The 18110-nt window shown below is 50.7% G+C and overlaps 1 protein-coding gene and 1 pseudogene across 8 annotated transcripts in view; one reads left to right on the forward strand and one right to left on the reverse strand.

Moving 5' to 3' along the window:
- Positions 1-1488: 1488 nt before the first annotated feature.
- Positions 1489-18110, reverse strand: part of MAP2K5 (mitogen-activated protein kinase kinase 5) — a 276193-nt gene continuing 259571 nt past the window's right edge. For all 8 annotated transcript variants that reach the window (XM_059697326.1, XM_059697354.1, XM_059697306.1 and 5 more), the window contains one exon: positions 1489-1960. In XM_059697326.1, the coding sequence (XP_059553309.1) occupies positions 1856-1960 (105 nt within the window). In that variant the 3' untranslated portion in view covers positions 1489-1855. The remainder of the gene's footprint in view (positions 1961-18110) is intronic.
- On the forward strand, positions 14464-14591 carry LOC132224711 (small nucleolar RNA SNORA5; annotated as a pseudogene).

The raw sequence follows: 18110 nt of genomic DNA on the forward strand, positions 1-18110 counted from the left end.
TGGGCATAATCCAGCTGCCAGTCACATACCAACACAATGGGTTAGGCCTCGCTCACTGGCTGCCCAATGCAGGAGTTCCTCGCGTGGTGGTTCAAGGATTCATGCTCTTCCATTTGTGGCTCAGTTCCCCCGCCGCCCCCCCCCCCCAGCAGGCGTTCCTTCAGCAGGAGGATGGAGGGAGGGTAGTGAGAAGGCACATCTGCAGAAAGCTTCTCGGCCAGGAAGCAACATGCATCTGCTCCTGCCACTGACAAGCCCTAGTCACACGGCTCCTGCTCAGTGCGTGGAGACTGGGGGATGCTGTCCCGGCCGGGTCATCCAGGGCCAGGCAGTGGCTTCCCAGTAACCACTACACAGTGGAGGGAGCATGCACCTCATGCTGGCTAGCTCTCTTCTGGGGCCTGACGGCGTGTCTGGATGCTCGAGGACCCAGAGGCGGCCAGGTGGCTGCAGCAGGAATAGGTGTGGGAGGGTTGGAGGGTGATAGGAGTTGAGGTCAGAGATAACGGGGCAGACTGTGCAGGGCCACACAGGCCATTCTTGGGCCTTTGGCTTGTCCTGTGAACTAGGAGCCCATGGAGGTCCCGAGACTGGGGGGGGGCATGACCTGCCTCGGTTTAACTGGCTCCCTCCAGCAGCAGCATGGAGCACGGGCCTGGGGGAGGCTGTTGCCCTGTGGTCCAGGCATGGGGCCTTGGATGAGGACAGGAAGTGGTGGAATCAATACATTCTGAAGAAGAAGACAACAGGACTCCCAGGTGGGCTAGATGTGGGTGCGAAGAACGGAGTCACGGCCGAGTCCCAGGATGCAGCTCGGTCCTGAGAGGACGATGAGAAATGGAGGGCTGGATGCGTGTGGCGTCAGTAGTTTCTCAGTGGGTTGGGATGGCACTCAGACCTCCGAGCCTCTCAGAGCCTCAGCTCCTCGTCTGTAAAATGGGAGTAAGCACGCTTACCTGGCAGGTGGCTGAGAGGATCACCTGAGAGGACAGCTGTGAGTGGCCCGAGGTGAATGAGGTCACAGGGTGTGGGGTCAAGGGCGAGGGGGGCAGCTTGCTGAAGAGAGGAGCCACTGGTGGGGAAGGAGGTGGCAGGTGGAAGGGCCTTATTCCAACTTTTGAGCTCCTGCCCCCGCCCTCCCCCCCCCCCCATGGTTAAGTCACTGCGATGGAGCCTCTGGTGCTGCTGGGACAGCCCAGCCTCCGCATGTGGGACAAACCCCAGTCCGCGAGGAGCTCAGGGTCTAGGACCCTGTTTTCACTGCTGGCTCAGCTACTCCTTGCCAAGGGACTTGGTCCGAGGACCTCCAGGTCTCGGTTTTAGGTCAGTGGGCTGGGCTGTGGGCCTCGTTCCAGAATGCCGGGAAGCATGGGGTGCGTGCAGGTGCCTGGACCAGGGCAGCTCCAGGGCGAGGGGACTGTTGGGCCACATACCCTGCTGAAGTGGGAGCCCCCGCCCCCCAACTTGGGTGGGTAACAGACACCCTAGTAACATCCCTCATGGGGAGGCAGGAACACTTTTATTCCCATCAGTGATGCTGATGGCGCTCGACTCTTTACAAAGAAGAACGTTAGGAAAAAGGAAGAGGGGCGGGGGCATAGGAGTCTCCATTCTCGATGCCGCCACCCTCTCCCCTTCCCTCCGTCAGTGCCTCCAGACTGGAGGGGGCGAGGGCTTCATCCTGGCCAGGCTGGCACAACAGCTCCCAGGCAGGGTGTCGCGGGCAGAGCTGAGGTAAGGGCGGGGCAGCCCAGGCCCAGCAAAGCTCTGCTGCACACAGCCGAGCGGTGTGACGGTGTGACGGGCGGGTTCCCCCTCGGTGACCAGTCCTGGGCTTTCAGCGCCCACCGAGGCCTCAGGGGGGCCCCTGCTGGCTCCGCCTCTCCTCCAGCGCCCTGCACACCCACATGGACACCACGGCCGCGTTGCCATCGTTGAACTGCACGATGAACGGGTGGCCCTGCAGAGAAGCAGAGAGGCTGAGACCGGCAATCCCCAGACCTGTACTGCACTACGCTTGCCAAGGCCTGTTCTCAGCCTGGATCTTATTTTTTCTCCCCAACAGCCCCATGAGGTGTGGTGGGCAGCGAGCAGCCCCACCTCACAGCTGGAGGACTGAGGCCAGGCAGCGAGGCGGCATGCGCGCCCGGAGCACTGCAGCCACTGAGGCTCTCTGCCTGGGGCTGCCCCTGCCCCTGAAGCGCCAACCAGCCCGAGAGCTCCCCAGCATGAGGTGGGTCCTGACTCCACTCTGCCCCTCCCTCGGCCCAGCGTCACTCCAGCAGCTGGCCAAGGCCTGGCTCCCAGCTGCCAGCGCCCAGCCCAGCGCTGCCTGGCGACCAAGGAACCACTGGCCAGAGGCTGTGTGGATCCCTCCGGTTCCTTTCATGGTCGAAACCTCCAGGAAGAGGTCACCATCTACAGTGGGGGAGGCAGGTGTCAGAGGGAGAGGGCTGCGCTGTGTGCGCAGACGCGTGGCTCCTGGTGTGAAGCTGGGGCTGGGCTTTGCCTCCGGCTCTCGCCGACTTCGCCATAGGCAGGCTGGGTTGTATCCAGCCAGTGCCCTCCCCGCTGCCCTGAAGAATCAAGGTTCGCTCTCACAATCTTAGGGCCTCCTGGGAGTTCCTAGGGAAGGCCAGAAAACGGCAGGGGCCACGGGAAGTCAGAAAAGCCTCTTCCCTCCTCCGCACCTGTGGCTTCTCTGGCAGCTCCCCACCGAAGCAGTAGCCGGTCCCAGGAAGCCACCGTGGGTGAGCGGAGAGGAAGGGGCTCCCTGTGCCTTTCCCGGCCCAGCTCCTCCTCCCCCTTCCGAGCGTCCAGCTCCAGCTGCCTTGCTCCCTCCTGTTTTCTGTGCCTCTCCCGGGCCCCTTCCTGCCCCTGAGCTGGGTTCTCAGCTCGGCTTTCCCCATCCAGCCAGTCTTGACCTGCAGGCCAGCTGGCCACATTCTTGGGGCTCCGAGCTGCTTCCAAATGAGCCCATCGGGTGGCTGTGAGGGATGTGGGTCCAGACACCAGGCCAGGGCAGGGGAAGGGGCAGCTTGGTCAGACCTGAGATGTCTCTGGGGACAGGAAGGAAGGAAGCCAAGCTTTCTCACCTTGGGCTGACACTGTGTCCCTTTACCCAGCTTTCCCAAGTCAGGCAAGAAAAACCGCCCCTGGAGAGCCCTGCATTGCTTGATCTAGCTCAGAGGCACGGGGAGCCTGTCAGGTGCAGGGGGAGGAAAGCAGATTAGCGGGTGCTGGGGGCACCCAGCCCAAGGCAGGGACTCACCGAGGCCACCAGGGAAATGCGCCTGGAGCCCAGTTGGGTGCCTCCTGTGATCTGCCCACGCACTCTGTGTGGGACCCCAAGATACTTGCAGGACCCCAAGGGAGCAGGTGCCTGGTTCCGATTGCTGCTGGGAAGGGGAGGTGCAACCAGGTTGGGTGGGTGTCCTCAGGCAGTGGGTGGGGGAGCTGAGGCAGGAGAGGCCAGATGGGACTCTATCTTGGCTCCCACATGTCCTCCCTGTATATGCGCCCGGCCTACACCTGCCCTCCGAAGTCGCTGCCTAGAAAGGGAATTCTTCCCGCACTTACTCCTTTTCAGGAGGCTCAGGAGAGGCGACCTGTGCCCTTGTGAAGAACAAAGGGAGAAGCTGTGCTCCAGAGCCCACGGCCCCTCCCGCCAAGCCTGGGTACCAGTGTCACTTTCCCAGAATGCCCGGTGACTTTGGGGCCCATATGCTCCATCTCCGTTATCATCTGCTCGGGAACAAGCAGAGCGGAACTGCAGGAGGGAGAGGGGAGCATTCCTCCAGTTGGGAAGGCTGATGGCCGCACTGCAGGGAAGCATTCTGCCCAAGTGCCCTGGGAGGGGAGGAGGGAGCAGAGTGGGCATCCAGGGCGCTGGTGGAGACTCTCCCCTTCCTGCCCTCCTTGGCTGGGAGGCGACTCCCATCCCCGGCGTATCCCTCGGGCTTTACCCCACCCTTCAAAGGGAGTGACATGGTTCTGTCCTCAGCTAATGTTGACTGGTTTGGGAGGGATGGGGGGGGGGGACCACAGAGGGAGACAGAGAGGGCAGAGACAGACATACAGACATTGGGGGGAGGGGGGCTGAAGCCGCTCCAGGCACCCAGAGAATTTGGGAGCTGCTGGCAGCATGGATCACCACGGAACATACGAGAAGCCGGTGTGTGGGGAGAAGGGGCAGAGACAGCTGCTTGAGGGAAGCAGAGCAGGACAGGAGGGTGTTGGAGACCCCAGGTGGGATACCGGCCTGGCAGCATCTCTGCCTGCAGGGTCCATGAGCACCTCACAGTCTAGGGACAGGCACCAAGTCAGGGTGGGCCCAGTCTAGGGTGGGCACTTTGCAGGTAAGGAAATGGTTGACCTGCCCGGGTTCCCTAAGCTGGGGCTGAATCAGAAGTCTCTAACCCAAACCCACTGCCCAGAGCTCTCCCGGAGCCGACCTGGGGGGCATCCAATTGCAGTTTCCTCTCACCTATTTCCAGCAGAGGTGGGACCGAGGCTGCTGGCTCAGGTCCTGACCTCCATCAGTGCATCCCTTGGACACACTGGGAGAGTGCTCTGTCGCAGTGGTGGGTCACTCTGACTCAACTCTCCCTCCTCCCATCAGCCCCATGTGAGAAGCAGGGAAAGCGCACCACCACCCCCTTCACAGAAGAGGAGACGGAGTGGGAGCTGAAGTGACTCGGTTAAGTGCTGGGCAGAACAGAGTTCTTGTTTCTACTCTGGTGCATCCTCGAGGCTGGGCTGCATCCCCGTGACCTGCCAGGTGTGTTCCCTCTTCCTCCCCGAGTCTGGCTGACACTCCTGCAGCTCCTACATGTGATGCAAGGATATCTTATGAATTGAATGAAAACAAAATCTGGTGGACAATTCTGGGGAAAGCAGGCCGCCTGGAGGTGCCGGAGTTCCCAGGTGGCTCCAGGCCCGAGCGGAGGCCGGCCAGCCAGCTGTGTTAGGGGTCCGGCAAGGCCAGGTGCCTGGAAGTGGATGGAAGTGGCACCGAGTAGCACCTGTCCTGACAGCAGCACCATGGACAGAGCGCTGTGGGCCAGGCATTTGCCAAGGGCTTTGTCCTGATTCTCTCACCGAACCCCACATTCTGGAGGTGCACACAGCTCTGCATCTCCGTCTGCGGGGCGAGGAAACAGACACTTCAGGGGCCCATCCAAGGTCACTGAAGCAAACGGCTGGGTGGACTCACACCGTGAGTCTCCTGACTCCAAGAGCCACAGGCAGGACCATGCGCTCACCTGCACCTGCAGCCAGACAGCTGGCCTCGCAGGCCCTCTCGGGTGTCTCTGAGGCCCTGCAGCACTTGGGGGAAACATGCTCCCTCCTAGGCAGAGGAATCGAGGTGCGGACAAGCTCTCGCAGCCCCATCATGTTGCAAGCAACAGTGGGAGCGTGGCGTGGCCACCTCCCTGGAGCCAGCCTGCCCACACACTGCTTGTCAAGAGCACCCACCACCCCAGGTGACTGCCCGGACACCCAGACCTCCGTCCTCCACGCGGAGAGCGCTCTGCGGAGGCTGGCAGGGCGTGTGCCAGGCCAGAGCTGCTGAGTGATCTCACTGCCCTCATCTCCAGGCAGTGGGCGCCACTCTCATTTCCTCGATTCTCTCAGGGCCAATTGCAACAGTTACATCGGCGCGGGTTGAATTATTATGGTCCACAAACTTCGCCACAGAAGATGGAGACATAATGAAGGGAAAAGGATGGGATTATAAGGGCAGGATGGATCCAATAGTGGGACGGGGGGGGACAGACACGAGTCAACAACAACCAAAGACAGCTGGTGTCACCTGGTGCCGATGCCTCCACCAGTGGGGCTGAGGAGCAAATCGTGCTGACGCAAAGGAGGGTGCTGGCGAAGACCCAGCACCTCGGGAATCAGGGCTGCTGTTTCCAGGCACGCTGTCCAGTATTCCACCAGAGGCCGCCTCTCTTCTTTTGTAATAACGTCCCTAATTTTTACCCACCCGTTTCATCGTGCTGACAGCAGGGCACTCCCGAGCCTCTCCCACGTGGCAGCTCTACCTGTCCACTGAGGGAGGCAGGATGGGAGGGTGGATGTGCCCACGTGCAAGCAGGATGGGGCTCCGAGCCTGAGGTGGTGGGTAAGTGCTGCCTGAGGCTCAGGTGTCTGGACTCCTGGTCCAGTGCTCATTCACTGACACCTCACTCTTTGCTCTCAGTTGGTTTCCGAGTTTCATCCCAAATAGGAATCTACCTATTTGGGGTCTCCACACTTTTCTTCTCTCATATAACTCCCTAAAGAACACTATGCATTTGATCATTGAATAACTTGCCGGAGTGGCTGCAAGGCCCTCAATTAGTGGTCCGCTGGCATGACGAAGTTATCTGTATATTCTGTACCTATTACGAGCACCTCTTGTGTGCCTCTGGCTGCCCTACATCGGTACCTGACCTTGAACCCTCAGCACCCCCACTTATAGACAAAATAAATGAGGTGCCATGAAACATGACGTGGGGTGAGGTTCCAGAGGTGGAAAGTGGCAAAGTCAGGGTCTGCATCCAGGACTCTTCTGCCATGAAGGATGCCAACTACTGTGCTCTCTCAGGTCGGGAACAGTGAGTGTTAAAGTTCTACTTTTTAAAAAAATAGAGTATCTGTACATTATAGGTGCTCACCAAGTACTGTTAAACTAATAAGCTGAAGTTAGGGTGGCAAAAAGACATATCCAAGTCCTCCCAGCTCAAATTCATATGGGTCAGTCACTTCTAATCAAAGGACTTATTCAATACTCAGCAACTCTATTAAGTATTAAAACTATCCCCATTTTACAGATGCAGGAAGTACAGCACAGAAGGACTATGGAGCTTGTCCAAGGCCACAGAGCTGGACTGTGCCCAAGCCCTCAGGCACTCTGCGGTCCTTTCTGCTCAGTGCCAGGGCCGGAGGTGGGGGGCCCACCCTGCACAGCCCACCTCGCGCACGAGCTGGCGGTCTCTCTGATAACCCGAGCCCCTGGTGCTCCATTCTTAGTCTTTAGGTCTGGACTCCACAGAAGCATGAAAACGGAGGCCCAGGCCTGAAAGGCACTTTCCAGAGTTACAGAGACCAGACCCTGGAGGGAGGAGCAGGAAGAACAATCAAGCAAGAGGTGCCCAGCAGACCACACCTGAACCTAAGATCTACCTCTCCAGAGCCTTTCCTCCTGCCGCCTCCCACAGATGCCACCCCTCGCAGCGGAACTGTGCAAACACTTGTCGACCTCCCGAGAGTCCAGCATGTACTGATTCTGCCGCAGGCCAGCATCATTCAAGCCCATCTTATCCTAACACTGGACTGGAAGCCCCAGGAGGGGTAAGCACATAGCCACCGTCAAGAAAAGTGAGTTGGACTGACTGGTAAGTGACAGCATTTCCCCAGGAGCCTGATGCTGGGCTGAGAAGCACCGCAGGTTGGGGTGGGCAGGCCTCGGGAGAGAGTGCTACAAGCTGAGGCTGCTCTAGACTCTGGGGGTCCTCTCTGGACCACAGGCCTCCCCTTCTTCAGGGTGAGCCCCAGGCCACCAGGCACCTGCATGGGAGAGAATGCCAAGCACGCACAAGCCTGTCTGAAGCAGTCAGACCCGGCCCAGGTGCACTCAGCCAAATCCACAGCGAGTAAGGGGTCCCACCAGTGACTGGGCAGGGGCGGGGCCTGGAAGGTGAGCTGAGAACCTGGAGGGGCGCCCACGTGCTGCCCCTCACGTTTCCTTGCTGGCCCCGCGAGCCTTGTTTGAAAGCTCTCTGCACGTCCCTTTAGGATCCCAGCCCCAGGGGCAAGGGTAACACTCAGTCCCTTCTCAGCATGAGGTAGGGTTAGACAGGACCTCGGAGCCCGTGGAGTCAGAGGGTCTGAGGTGGGTGGGGGCTGCTCTGGATGTTTGATTCAAATTGTTAAGAAACATTTTTAACTGTATTTGTGCAAACCTAATTAAAAAATAACATACACTCATCTATGTTCAACTCAAAATGTTGAAATCTCACGAATGACTTTAGAAAGAAATATTCAAGATAAATACTGATACATTCATGCAAAACCCCCACTTTTCTCTGTATTAATCCTGAGGCTCTGCATTAATTTTGCACAATATAAATCACTTCATGGTAAAGGTTCCCAACTACCTATCTAACGCCCATTTGCCCAGGAGGTAACTTCAGATTAGAGGAGTTAAATGACTCACGGAAGGAGGCGCAGATGTCCAATGTCTGCCAAACGGCTGGCAAGTGGCGGGGCAGCGGGCAGCCTTTAGAACGTGAGTTACAGGAGCAAACAAGCCATCCTCCTCCCAGGGTCAGCTCTCCCTTCCAGGCTCGTCACCGTCACCGTCACCGGCGGAGTCAGGGAAGGAGGTGGCTGGGATTGAGGTTGGAGGGAAGCCCCCAGGAGAGATTCCGCAGGGGGAAGGTCAGGCATCTCAATAAAAGTCCTTCTCTCTGCCCTCTGTGGGGCGGTGCAGGGGCAGCAAACCTGCTCGCCACCCCCGGCGTTGGGAGGCTTGGGAGGGCCACAGCCTCACCTACAGAAGACACACGACAGGGCGAGCCTCCTTCCCCGGGCTTCATCGTTGTACGTTGTACGTGGAAGGACTGCTGTTATCGCACTCCTGGGCCCTGCCCGCCAGGAGGAGGATGGAAGGACTGAGCAGGCCTATGGGGCGGGGTGGGGTGCAGGGTTGTGGCCTGCCCTCTAGGGAAGCTCTGACCCCATGGGGCCTGCAGTGTGCACCTCAGACAGGGACTCAGCGGTAAATTCCCAGTAAGATCATTCGGGCCACACAGGTGAGCGCATCGTCCAATCCAGATCTTTATAGAAGCGAAGCTGATACTTCCATTCTGTCATTTTCTGAGCCCTGTATCTCAACAGGTTTTGAACACGGAGAGGCCTCCTTGCCCCACCAAATACCGCTGTTCTCTCTTCCTCTCGGGTGGGTCATGGGGACCGACTGAGGTGCCGCAGACACACGCTGGGCAGCGAGAGGGTGGTTGTTATTTCTCCACGTGGAACAGATTCGGGCGCGGCAGGAGGTGTGGGCCGGAGACTTGTCTCCCTAGCCTGGCTTAACTGGGCAAACGCCACAGAGCAGGGCTTTCTGAGCAAGGCGTCTGTTCTGAGACTGCTGTCTGAGCTTCTGGTTTCTAAAGCTCTTCCATGGCTGGAATGGGGGGGGGGGTGTCCCTTCCAGCCCTTAATTTTCTTTTAAGACCTTAGAAATGGTTTGCAGCTGTGACATGCCATTTCCATCAACCTTCTTGAGTTTATTCTTCACAAGTGCTACAGAAATAGATGTTTCTCCCCAAATATTCAATTATTAGCAGCAAATTGCTTACCTCTAGCCATGCCAGACTGTACAGAGCCATCTCACAGGGTCAAGGAGCTCTCTACCTTTCATCTGAGCAGATCTATGTGTTTCTACACAGAGTAATTGCTCAAAAAATGGTCCATCGAGAGAACACGATGTTTCCTGAGGTCTCTGTGAGTCATTCCAGGGCCAGTGCAGCCATGGACCAGAGCAGTGTGGTGTGGGGAGGGGGCAGGATGACTCCCATGGGCATGGTGAGGGGGGCAGACATGCAGGTGCCAGCATTTATGAGATGATGTCAGAGGGAGGTGAGCTATGTGAGTGGCAGGGTGGTGCCTCTGGATCATTTAAGGCAGCGGTTCTCAGCCTGGGGGTCGAACGACCCTTTCACAGGGGTTGCCTAAGACCATTGGAAAACACATATTGAATATATAATTACATATTGTTTTTGTGATTAATCACTATGCTTTAATTATGTTCAATTTGTAACAATGAAAATACATCCTGCATATCAGATATTTACATTACGATTCACAACAGTAGCAAAATTACAGTTATGAAGTAGCAACGAAAATAATTTTATGGTTGGGGGTCACCACAACATGAGGAACTGTATGAAAGGGTCGCGGCATTAGGAAGGTTGAGAACCACTGATTTAAGGGGAGCGGTGGGGGCTGCCCTGTCCCGGAACTCATCTAGGACTGGGGAGACAGTGGGGAGGCTGCCAGCTACCCCAGGCATCTCGAGCTGGGCAGATGTCCAGAGGAGTCAGGATCAGAGGGCGCCAAAGGGAGAGTGAGGGCCCTGCTCCCACAGTGCAGAGGGCTCCCCGAGTGGCTGGGTCTGCAGCTGCCCAAGCAGTGATTCTGTGGTCAGTTACAGGTGCCCAGATGTTTAAGGCTTGTGTCTGGGGTGATGACTGTGTGGCTACAGATGCAATGCTCAGAGGATGGATTCTCTCCTGCCCTTTTGAGATTTGATGTTTGAGGTCTGAGACCTTGGCTGTGTGCATGTGTATGTGCTCGTGTGTGTGTGTATAGGTGGGCATGTGAGTGTACAGAAAGGCGGGAAAGAGACAGTGAGACCCAGCACAATTTCTGGTGCACAGTGGGAGCTCAGTAAGTTTGTTGGAAAAAAAAAGAATGGAATGATTCTGACAAGGAGTGAGTGAAGAGATGATGAGAGATGAAGGCAGCCTACTAGCTTCCCCTTTACAAAGCCCTCACCATGAGAGATAAAATAGAAGAGAAGTCTGCAAGTGCTAAAAATAAAGAGGGAACTGAAAGCCAGCATTAGAAATGTGTGCGTGTCAGTCTTGCGGCTCTCAGCCTAAGGGGAGTTACTGACTCCAGGAACATAGGACCTGGACTGTATGAAGAACAGAACAAGATCCACCTGGGGAGGTGACCCTGAGACCCTGAACAAAGCCGGGACTACAAAGCGGTGAGCTAGGAAAAGTGTCCATCGGCAAAGGGGATAATAAGGCAGCTCTGAGGGAAGTCGCCCAAGAATGAGGCCGAGCCCTGTGCACTTCTATGGTCTCAGATTCCCACTCAGGCTGACAAACTAATATACACTGATCTTGATCTAGTTATACTCTGAAGTGTCTCTCAGCACAAAAAACCATTCTGGGGCAATACTTCTGAAATTCAAAAATTTCCACAGTAATAAGCCCCAATCAGTATGAACTTTCAGCAAAAATTCCAAAACACGTGAGGGAACAATCTACAATGAACAAGGGTCAGCAGACACAACACACAGGAAGGTTTGAATTCTCAGAACTGAGATAACAGAAAAACAATAGAAAAGAAAATGTAAAAAAAGGTACATCTGAAAAGATTAAAGACATAAATGGAGAAACTGAAACACTAAGAACAAGATATTTTGAAAAAGAGAACAGAGATTTGAAAAATAATCAAGTGCAACAGAAGCAAAACATATAGTCACCACAAAAACACACACAAAAACTCTGTGGATGAGCCAGGCATCAGGTTAGATAGAGCTAAGGAGAGAGTTAGTAAACTAGAAGGAGTCTGAGAAAATTACCCAAAGCATAGTAGAGACAGAGAGAAAAATGTTTTTTAAATGTTAAAGAGAAAGGCCCAGAGGAAAGACTGGGAAGAGACTACCTAGAGTGGGGGGGGAGGGACAATATCCAAAGAGATAATAGCCGAAAATTCTGACAACCAATGGAAGGTGTGAATTCTCAGATTCAAAAATCACAATGATCTCCAAGTAGAATAATGAAATCTATATCTAGAAAGTAGCAGGGAAACTGCAGACTACCAACACTGGAGATGTTAAAAGCAACCAGAGAGAAAGACAAATTGCCTACAAAGGGCAGGGATTAGCACTCAGAAGACTCTCACCAGGGGGAGTAGAAGCCAGTAAACAATGCGACACTTTGAAAGCTCTGGGAAAAACTGCCAACCTAAACTCTGAAACCCAATTAAACTAACAAACAGGAGTCAGGGCAAAGTGAAGGCAATCATAGAACAGAAACTCAGTTTTACCACTCACAGACTCTCACTGACAGAACTCTTAATATACTTCTGAGAAAAACCCCAAAACAAAACTCAGGAGGAAGAAGAAGGATATCCTAGCAGTGAGGAACAAATACCTGGCAAACATATGGATAAATCTAAATAAACACTGATTATAAAGCGATGACAATAGTAATAACTAATTTTGAAGATCTAAAACTAAGGTGACAATAAAATCCTGGACTGTGATGACATGTAAGAGGAAGGGGTGGAGCTGACACTCTTAAGGTCCTCACATCTGGGGGGAGAGGGGCTGTGGCATAGACAGCTAGTGCCTTTCAATGTGCATTCCCTCTTCCTACTTAGTGACATGCATCCTGGTTTTCTTTTTTAAAAGCCTTATCTGAGGGTATTTTTTCCATTGATTTCTAAAGAAAGTGGAAGGGAGGAAAGAGGTGGAGAGAGAGAAACATCTATGTGAGAGAGAGACACATTGATTGGCTGCCTCCTGCACACACCCCTATTGGGGATGGGGAACCTGCAACTGAGATACACGCCCTTGATTGGGAATCGAACCCATGACCTTTCAGTCTTTGGGCCAACACTCTAACCACTACACAAAACTGGCCAGGGCTGAATTCTGATTTTAACAAGGAACACTGTCACCTAGCTCACATGGTATTTTTGGCCAATGTCATGTGAGCACATATGCTGTGCGCCAATACCTAGAAAAGAAGGAGCAAGCTTTGCCACTTCCCTTTCTCATTTCTGCTCGCTGGAGCTCAAATGCCCCTTTGCTGGTAAAATAGAAGGAGCTGCCAAACTACTTTGGGCACTTTACTTTCTGTCTTCTTTTACACAACTAGGAAATACCCTGTTGTTTTATTTAAGCTGCTGTTTGTTTTTTGTCACATGAAGTTGAAGCTAATTTTACCTGATACAAAGGTAAGAGATTGAGCCTAAGGCTGAGTAAGGTTGGGAAGAAGGTATATTTAGTGATTAACCTTAGGCATTGCTAAATTAAGTTAAAAGTTCTGGGATAATCAATAAATGGTTAGAAATAGAATATACCAATGCAAAGAATAAAAGGGAAGAAAAATATTAACCCAATAGAGTAGAAGAAGGAGAAAAAAACCAAGAGAGTATTGTAGAAAGTACAAAATGGATGGGAGGAAAAAGTATTTAAGTATATCATAAGTGACTTCCAGCCAAGATCGTGGGTAGGTAAGCATGGTGCTCACCTTTTCCCATAAGCACATCAAAATTAAAACTATAGAACAACCATCATTCAGAACTGCCTGAAATTGAGCTGAATGGAAGTCTTACAACTATGAAATTGAAGAAGACTGGTAGGAGGGGCGGAGATGCAGAATGGGCTGGTCCCACACCCATGTGTGGCAGATAAAAATCAGGAGGGATATCTCAGCTGCAGAGGTCCCCCCTGTGGAGCAAGGGGGCCTGGCCCCAGTCCCCCACCAGGCATGCCAGCCGAGGGTTCCAGTGCCAGGAAGAGAAGTCCCCATAGCTTCTGGCTGTAAAAACCAGTGGACTGAGGCTGAGGGAGAGGGAGGGCTACTGGAGTTTCAGGTAGTTCCTCTTAAAGGGCCTGTGCCTGGACTTACTCAGACTCACTCCCTCTGAGCTCCAGTGTGGGGACAGCAACTTGAAAGGCACCAGAGACATTTAGGGAGGAACTGAACTGTTTGGCATTAGGATGAGAGCTGGAGGGGCAGCTTTCTCTCAGACAGAAGTGCTGGCAGAGGCCATTGTTCCTTTGATGAGCACTTCCCCCACAGAGCCAGCAGAAAGGCACCATATCTGAGACTCCAGCAACTTGGCCACTGTTTGCCTCACCTTGGTGATTTCCTGAGACCCTGCCTTACCCAACTTTTGGGCCCACCCAACCTGTTTTCAGTGACTTTACCATAGAAATGGCCTGTTTGGCTCATGCTTCAGATTTTCCTAAAATCTCTCAAACAAGCAGCATCTGGCCTCAGCAGCGCCCCCCCCCCCCAACCCCCCCACGTATCTCTAGCTAAGTGGCCCCAGGCCCAACACTAGCAGTTGCCAGTTTGGGTTCACAGCTTGGCCTCACCATCTGCAGATTGTTTTATAGTTTATGGCCTGTGGCTCTGGGCAGAACACAGGGGGGTGGCTGACCTTGCCTGCACCTCCTGAGAGGCCCCAGAGCCAGGATACCCAGTGGACAGCTCTAGACTACATTGAAGTACCACTACCCAACCACCTCCATAAGTGACACATTCAAAGGAAGACTCACTGGGTACCAGAGCCCTGCTGAAGTAAGTCCTACTCTGTGGATGTGTCCATGTATAGCTGATTCTCCAAGGTGTTGGAGGTCAGTGGTCACAGCCAGTCCTTGCAGCTGATCAGCCCGAATAAATCCCTCTCAGTGACATGCCAACAGCAATCAAGACTCAACTACAATAGGAGAGTGTACAGCCCACATGAGAAGATGCACCTTGAGTGCCCAGGTGGGGTGATTGGGGTGGCTGTGCCACTGGACCCTACAGGACAGCTAACACATTAGGCCACACTTCCAAGCCTGGGAGATATAGCAGCTCTACCTAATACATAGAAACAAACATGGGGAGGTAGCTAAAATGAGGAGACAAAGAAACATGGCCCAAATGAAACAACAGAACAAAACTTCAGAAAAAGAACTAAACAAACACTGGCCCAAAAGGCTGCCATAGAAACACTGTGACGCATGGGACCTGATCCCCTCTGCTGGGTCTCAGGGATACATTTGGTTACAGACACCTAAAAAAAAAAAAAAAAAAGAACTAAACAAAATGGAGATCGTCAATTTACTAGATGTAGACTTCAAAACACTGGTTATAAGTATGCTCAAGGAACTCAGTGAGGGCGTCAATAGCATAAATAAGGACCAGTTAGAAATGAAGGCTATACTATCTGAAATAAATAATAATTTACAGGGAATCAACAGTAGAGTAGGTGAAGCTGAAAATCAATTCAGCGATTTGGAATATAAGGAAGAAAAATACACCCCATCAGAACAGCAAAAAGAAAAAAGAATCGCCCCAAATGAGGCTAGTGTAAGAAGCCTCTGGAACAACCTCAAGCATACCAACATTTGCATCATGGGGGTGCTAGAAGGAGAAGAAAGAGAGCAAGAAATTAAAAATTTATCTGAAAAAATAGTGACAGAAAACTTCCCTAACTTGGTTAAGGAAACAGATATACAAGTCCAGGCAGCGCCTAGAGTCCCAAACAAGATAAACCCAAAGAAGCCCACACCAAGACACATTATAATTAAAATGCAACAGGTTAAAGACAAACAGAGAATCTTAAAAGCAGCAAGAAAAAAGCAGTTAATTAACTACAAGAGAGCACCCAACAGAAACTTGCAGGAAGTGGCAAGAAATACTCAGTGATGACTAGCAAGGACCTACAACCAAGTTTTTACTCTACCCTGCAAAGCTACCATTTAGAATAGAAGGACAAAGAGCTTCCCAGACAAGAAAAAGCTAAAGGAGTTCATCACCACCAACCAGTATTATGAAATGTTGAAGGGTCTTTTTAAAGAAGATAAAAAATATGAACAATAAAATGACAATAAACACATATCAACAATTGAATATACAAACAAAATGAACAAGCAGAACAGAAACAGACTCACAGATACCCAGACCTTTTTATTGGTTGCAAGATAAGAGGACTTTGGGGGGATGGGTGAAAAAGGTGAAGGGATTAAGAAGTACAAATTGGTTGTTACAGAATAGTCATGGGGATGCAAAGTACAGCATAGGGAATATAGTCAATAATATTCTAAAAACTAGGTGTGGTGCTAGATGGGTGCGGGATTTATTGGGATGATCACATGTTAAGTTATGTAATGTCTAGTCACTGATGTCTATAAAATATATATATAATTAAAAAAGTGTACCACAAACGTTAAGTATAAATGATGAAATGAATCAAATAAAAAAGTCTTAGGTAAAATTAAAAACACCAACAACAAAATGCCTAAATACATTTAAAACAAAGGAACACAGGGATGATGAAAACAGAGGGATAGTAAAACACAGAGCAGATAAATTCTAACCAAAAGAAGATAGCGTAGGTATATCAGACAAAAATAAACTTGAATGCACAATACGTTAGAAATAAAGAGAATCATCACATAAAGATAAAGGAAACACTTTGAAATAAAGCTATAGTATTTTGACACAGGTACCTAACATCACCACTTTAAAGCAAACACTGACATTTCAACACAACTCCCTACTAATCTATAATAATAAAAGCATAATATGCTAATTAGACTGGACAGCTGAACGACCTTCTGGACATCATTCTGGATGAAGCTGCCATGGCAGGGGCCGAGGCACAGGTGGTTAGGGTTGATCAGGCAGGCAGGCAGAGTGGTTAGGGGTGATCAGGCAGGCGTGTGGTTAGCAGCCAGCGGTCCCGGACTGCGAGAGGGTGCAGGCCGGGCTGAGGGACACATGGACACACACACACACACACACACACACACACACACACACACACACCCTGTGCACAAATCTGTGCACCAGGTCTCTAGTTAATAGATAAAGCAGGTAGAAAATAGGAAGGCCATAAAATATTTGACTAACCTAACAACTTTTGTGTACAAGATGTAAACAGGACACTGCATTCAACAATGAGAGAATACACATTCCTTTCAAGTGAGAAAAAAAGAAGTCGACCATGCAGTAAGGGAATCTCAACAAATCACAAAGATCTGATATGGACCATGCTCTCTGACCACGGTGCATGAAAAGTAGACAGCAATCACAAGATAACAAAACCTCTGTGTATTTGCAAATAGGAAAATACTTCTAAATAATTCATGGGTCAAAAAAGAAATACTCACTGAAATTGAAAATTACTTAGAACCAACTGACAATAAAAAGACTACATATAAATATTTGAGAGGCAATTTATAGCTTTATGTAATTAGGGAAAAAGATTGAAAATTTATGAGCTTATGAATCCAATTCAATAAATTATAAATAGAACAAAAAGTAAATCCAAAGAAAACATAAGACAGCAAATAATAAAAAACACAAAGGAATTAAACAGAAAGATATCAAAGAGATGACCAATTCAATAAAATGCTGGTTCTTTAAAAAGATTAGTAAAGTAGGTTAATCTCTGACAAAATTGAAAATGCAGAGTGATAACTCATTAGGAGAGAGAGAGACAGAGATAGATAGTTAGGTAGGTAGATAGGTAGGTAGATGGTGGGGGCAGTTTTAAGGGTGATAATGGTGGTGACTGGGAGGTGCCAATGAGCATTGACAATATCACCCTTGGCAGGTGAATCACAGGTTTTGAGTCCTGGTATCACACTTTAAACTTTTCAAAGCACTTCATATCTACTGTCTCATTTTCCCTCAGTCAAGAAGCATCCCCAATTAAATAAAGGCTGCTACCTCTTAAAAGCTTCCTTAGTAACAGTTTTTCTAGTTTCTTTTTTTTAAAAAATATATTTTATTTATTTTTTTACAGAGAGGAAGGGAGAGGAATAGAGAGTTAGAAACATCAATGAGAGAGAAACATCGATCAGCTGCCTCCTGCACACCTCCTACTGGGAATGTGCCCGCAACCAAGGTACATGCCCTTGACCAGAATCGAACCCGGGACCCTTCAGTCCACAGGCCGACACTCTATCCACTGAGCCAAACCGGTTAGGGCTCTAGTTTCTTAATAAGGAGAAAAAAACTATTCATTCACACAAAGACTGAGGCTAAGGTGGAGATTTTCGTTGCAATTAAATCATCATTAACAACAGCAGCAACAACAAAAACAGATAAAAAATTGCTAAAGATACTAGACATCAAAATTTTGGGCAATTAGCTTTAACTGAAATGTCATTTTTTAAAAGCTGTTTTGAGCTATGATGCCCCGGTTCTCTGAGCCTCATTCAATTCAATGGAATGGGTTACTGTTGGGGTAAGTGTGGGGGTACCCAAGGGGGCTGGCTGGTGCAGCCCTTTTGGAAAAATTGAAAGAAGACCATAATCAAGGCCAAAGCTATCATAGCTGGCCTATAAAATATAGGAATGAAAATTCTCAGTTATTCTAGAGTTAGTGCTGTCAGCAACCAACATTTTCTATTTGAAACTATTCAACCCTCTCCCCCCGAGCTTTTAAAGGAAATCCACAAAAAGGAAGCAACTCATTGGAAAATTCTGATCATTTTGTGTCCCAACAGCAAATAAAAATCATCAATAGAACCCACTTTTAGCCTTGAGCTATATTTTCTAAAAGAAAACACAAAGAACCTGTGG

This window comes from Myotis daubentonii, chromosome 1 (genome assembly GCF_963259705.1).
Source record: "Myotis daubentonii chromosome 1, mMyoDau2.1, whole genome shotgun sequence".
Taxonomy (NCBI): domain Eukaryota; kingdom Metazoa; phylum Chordata; class Mammalia; order Chiroptera; family Vespertilionidae; genus Myotis; species Myotis daubentonii.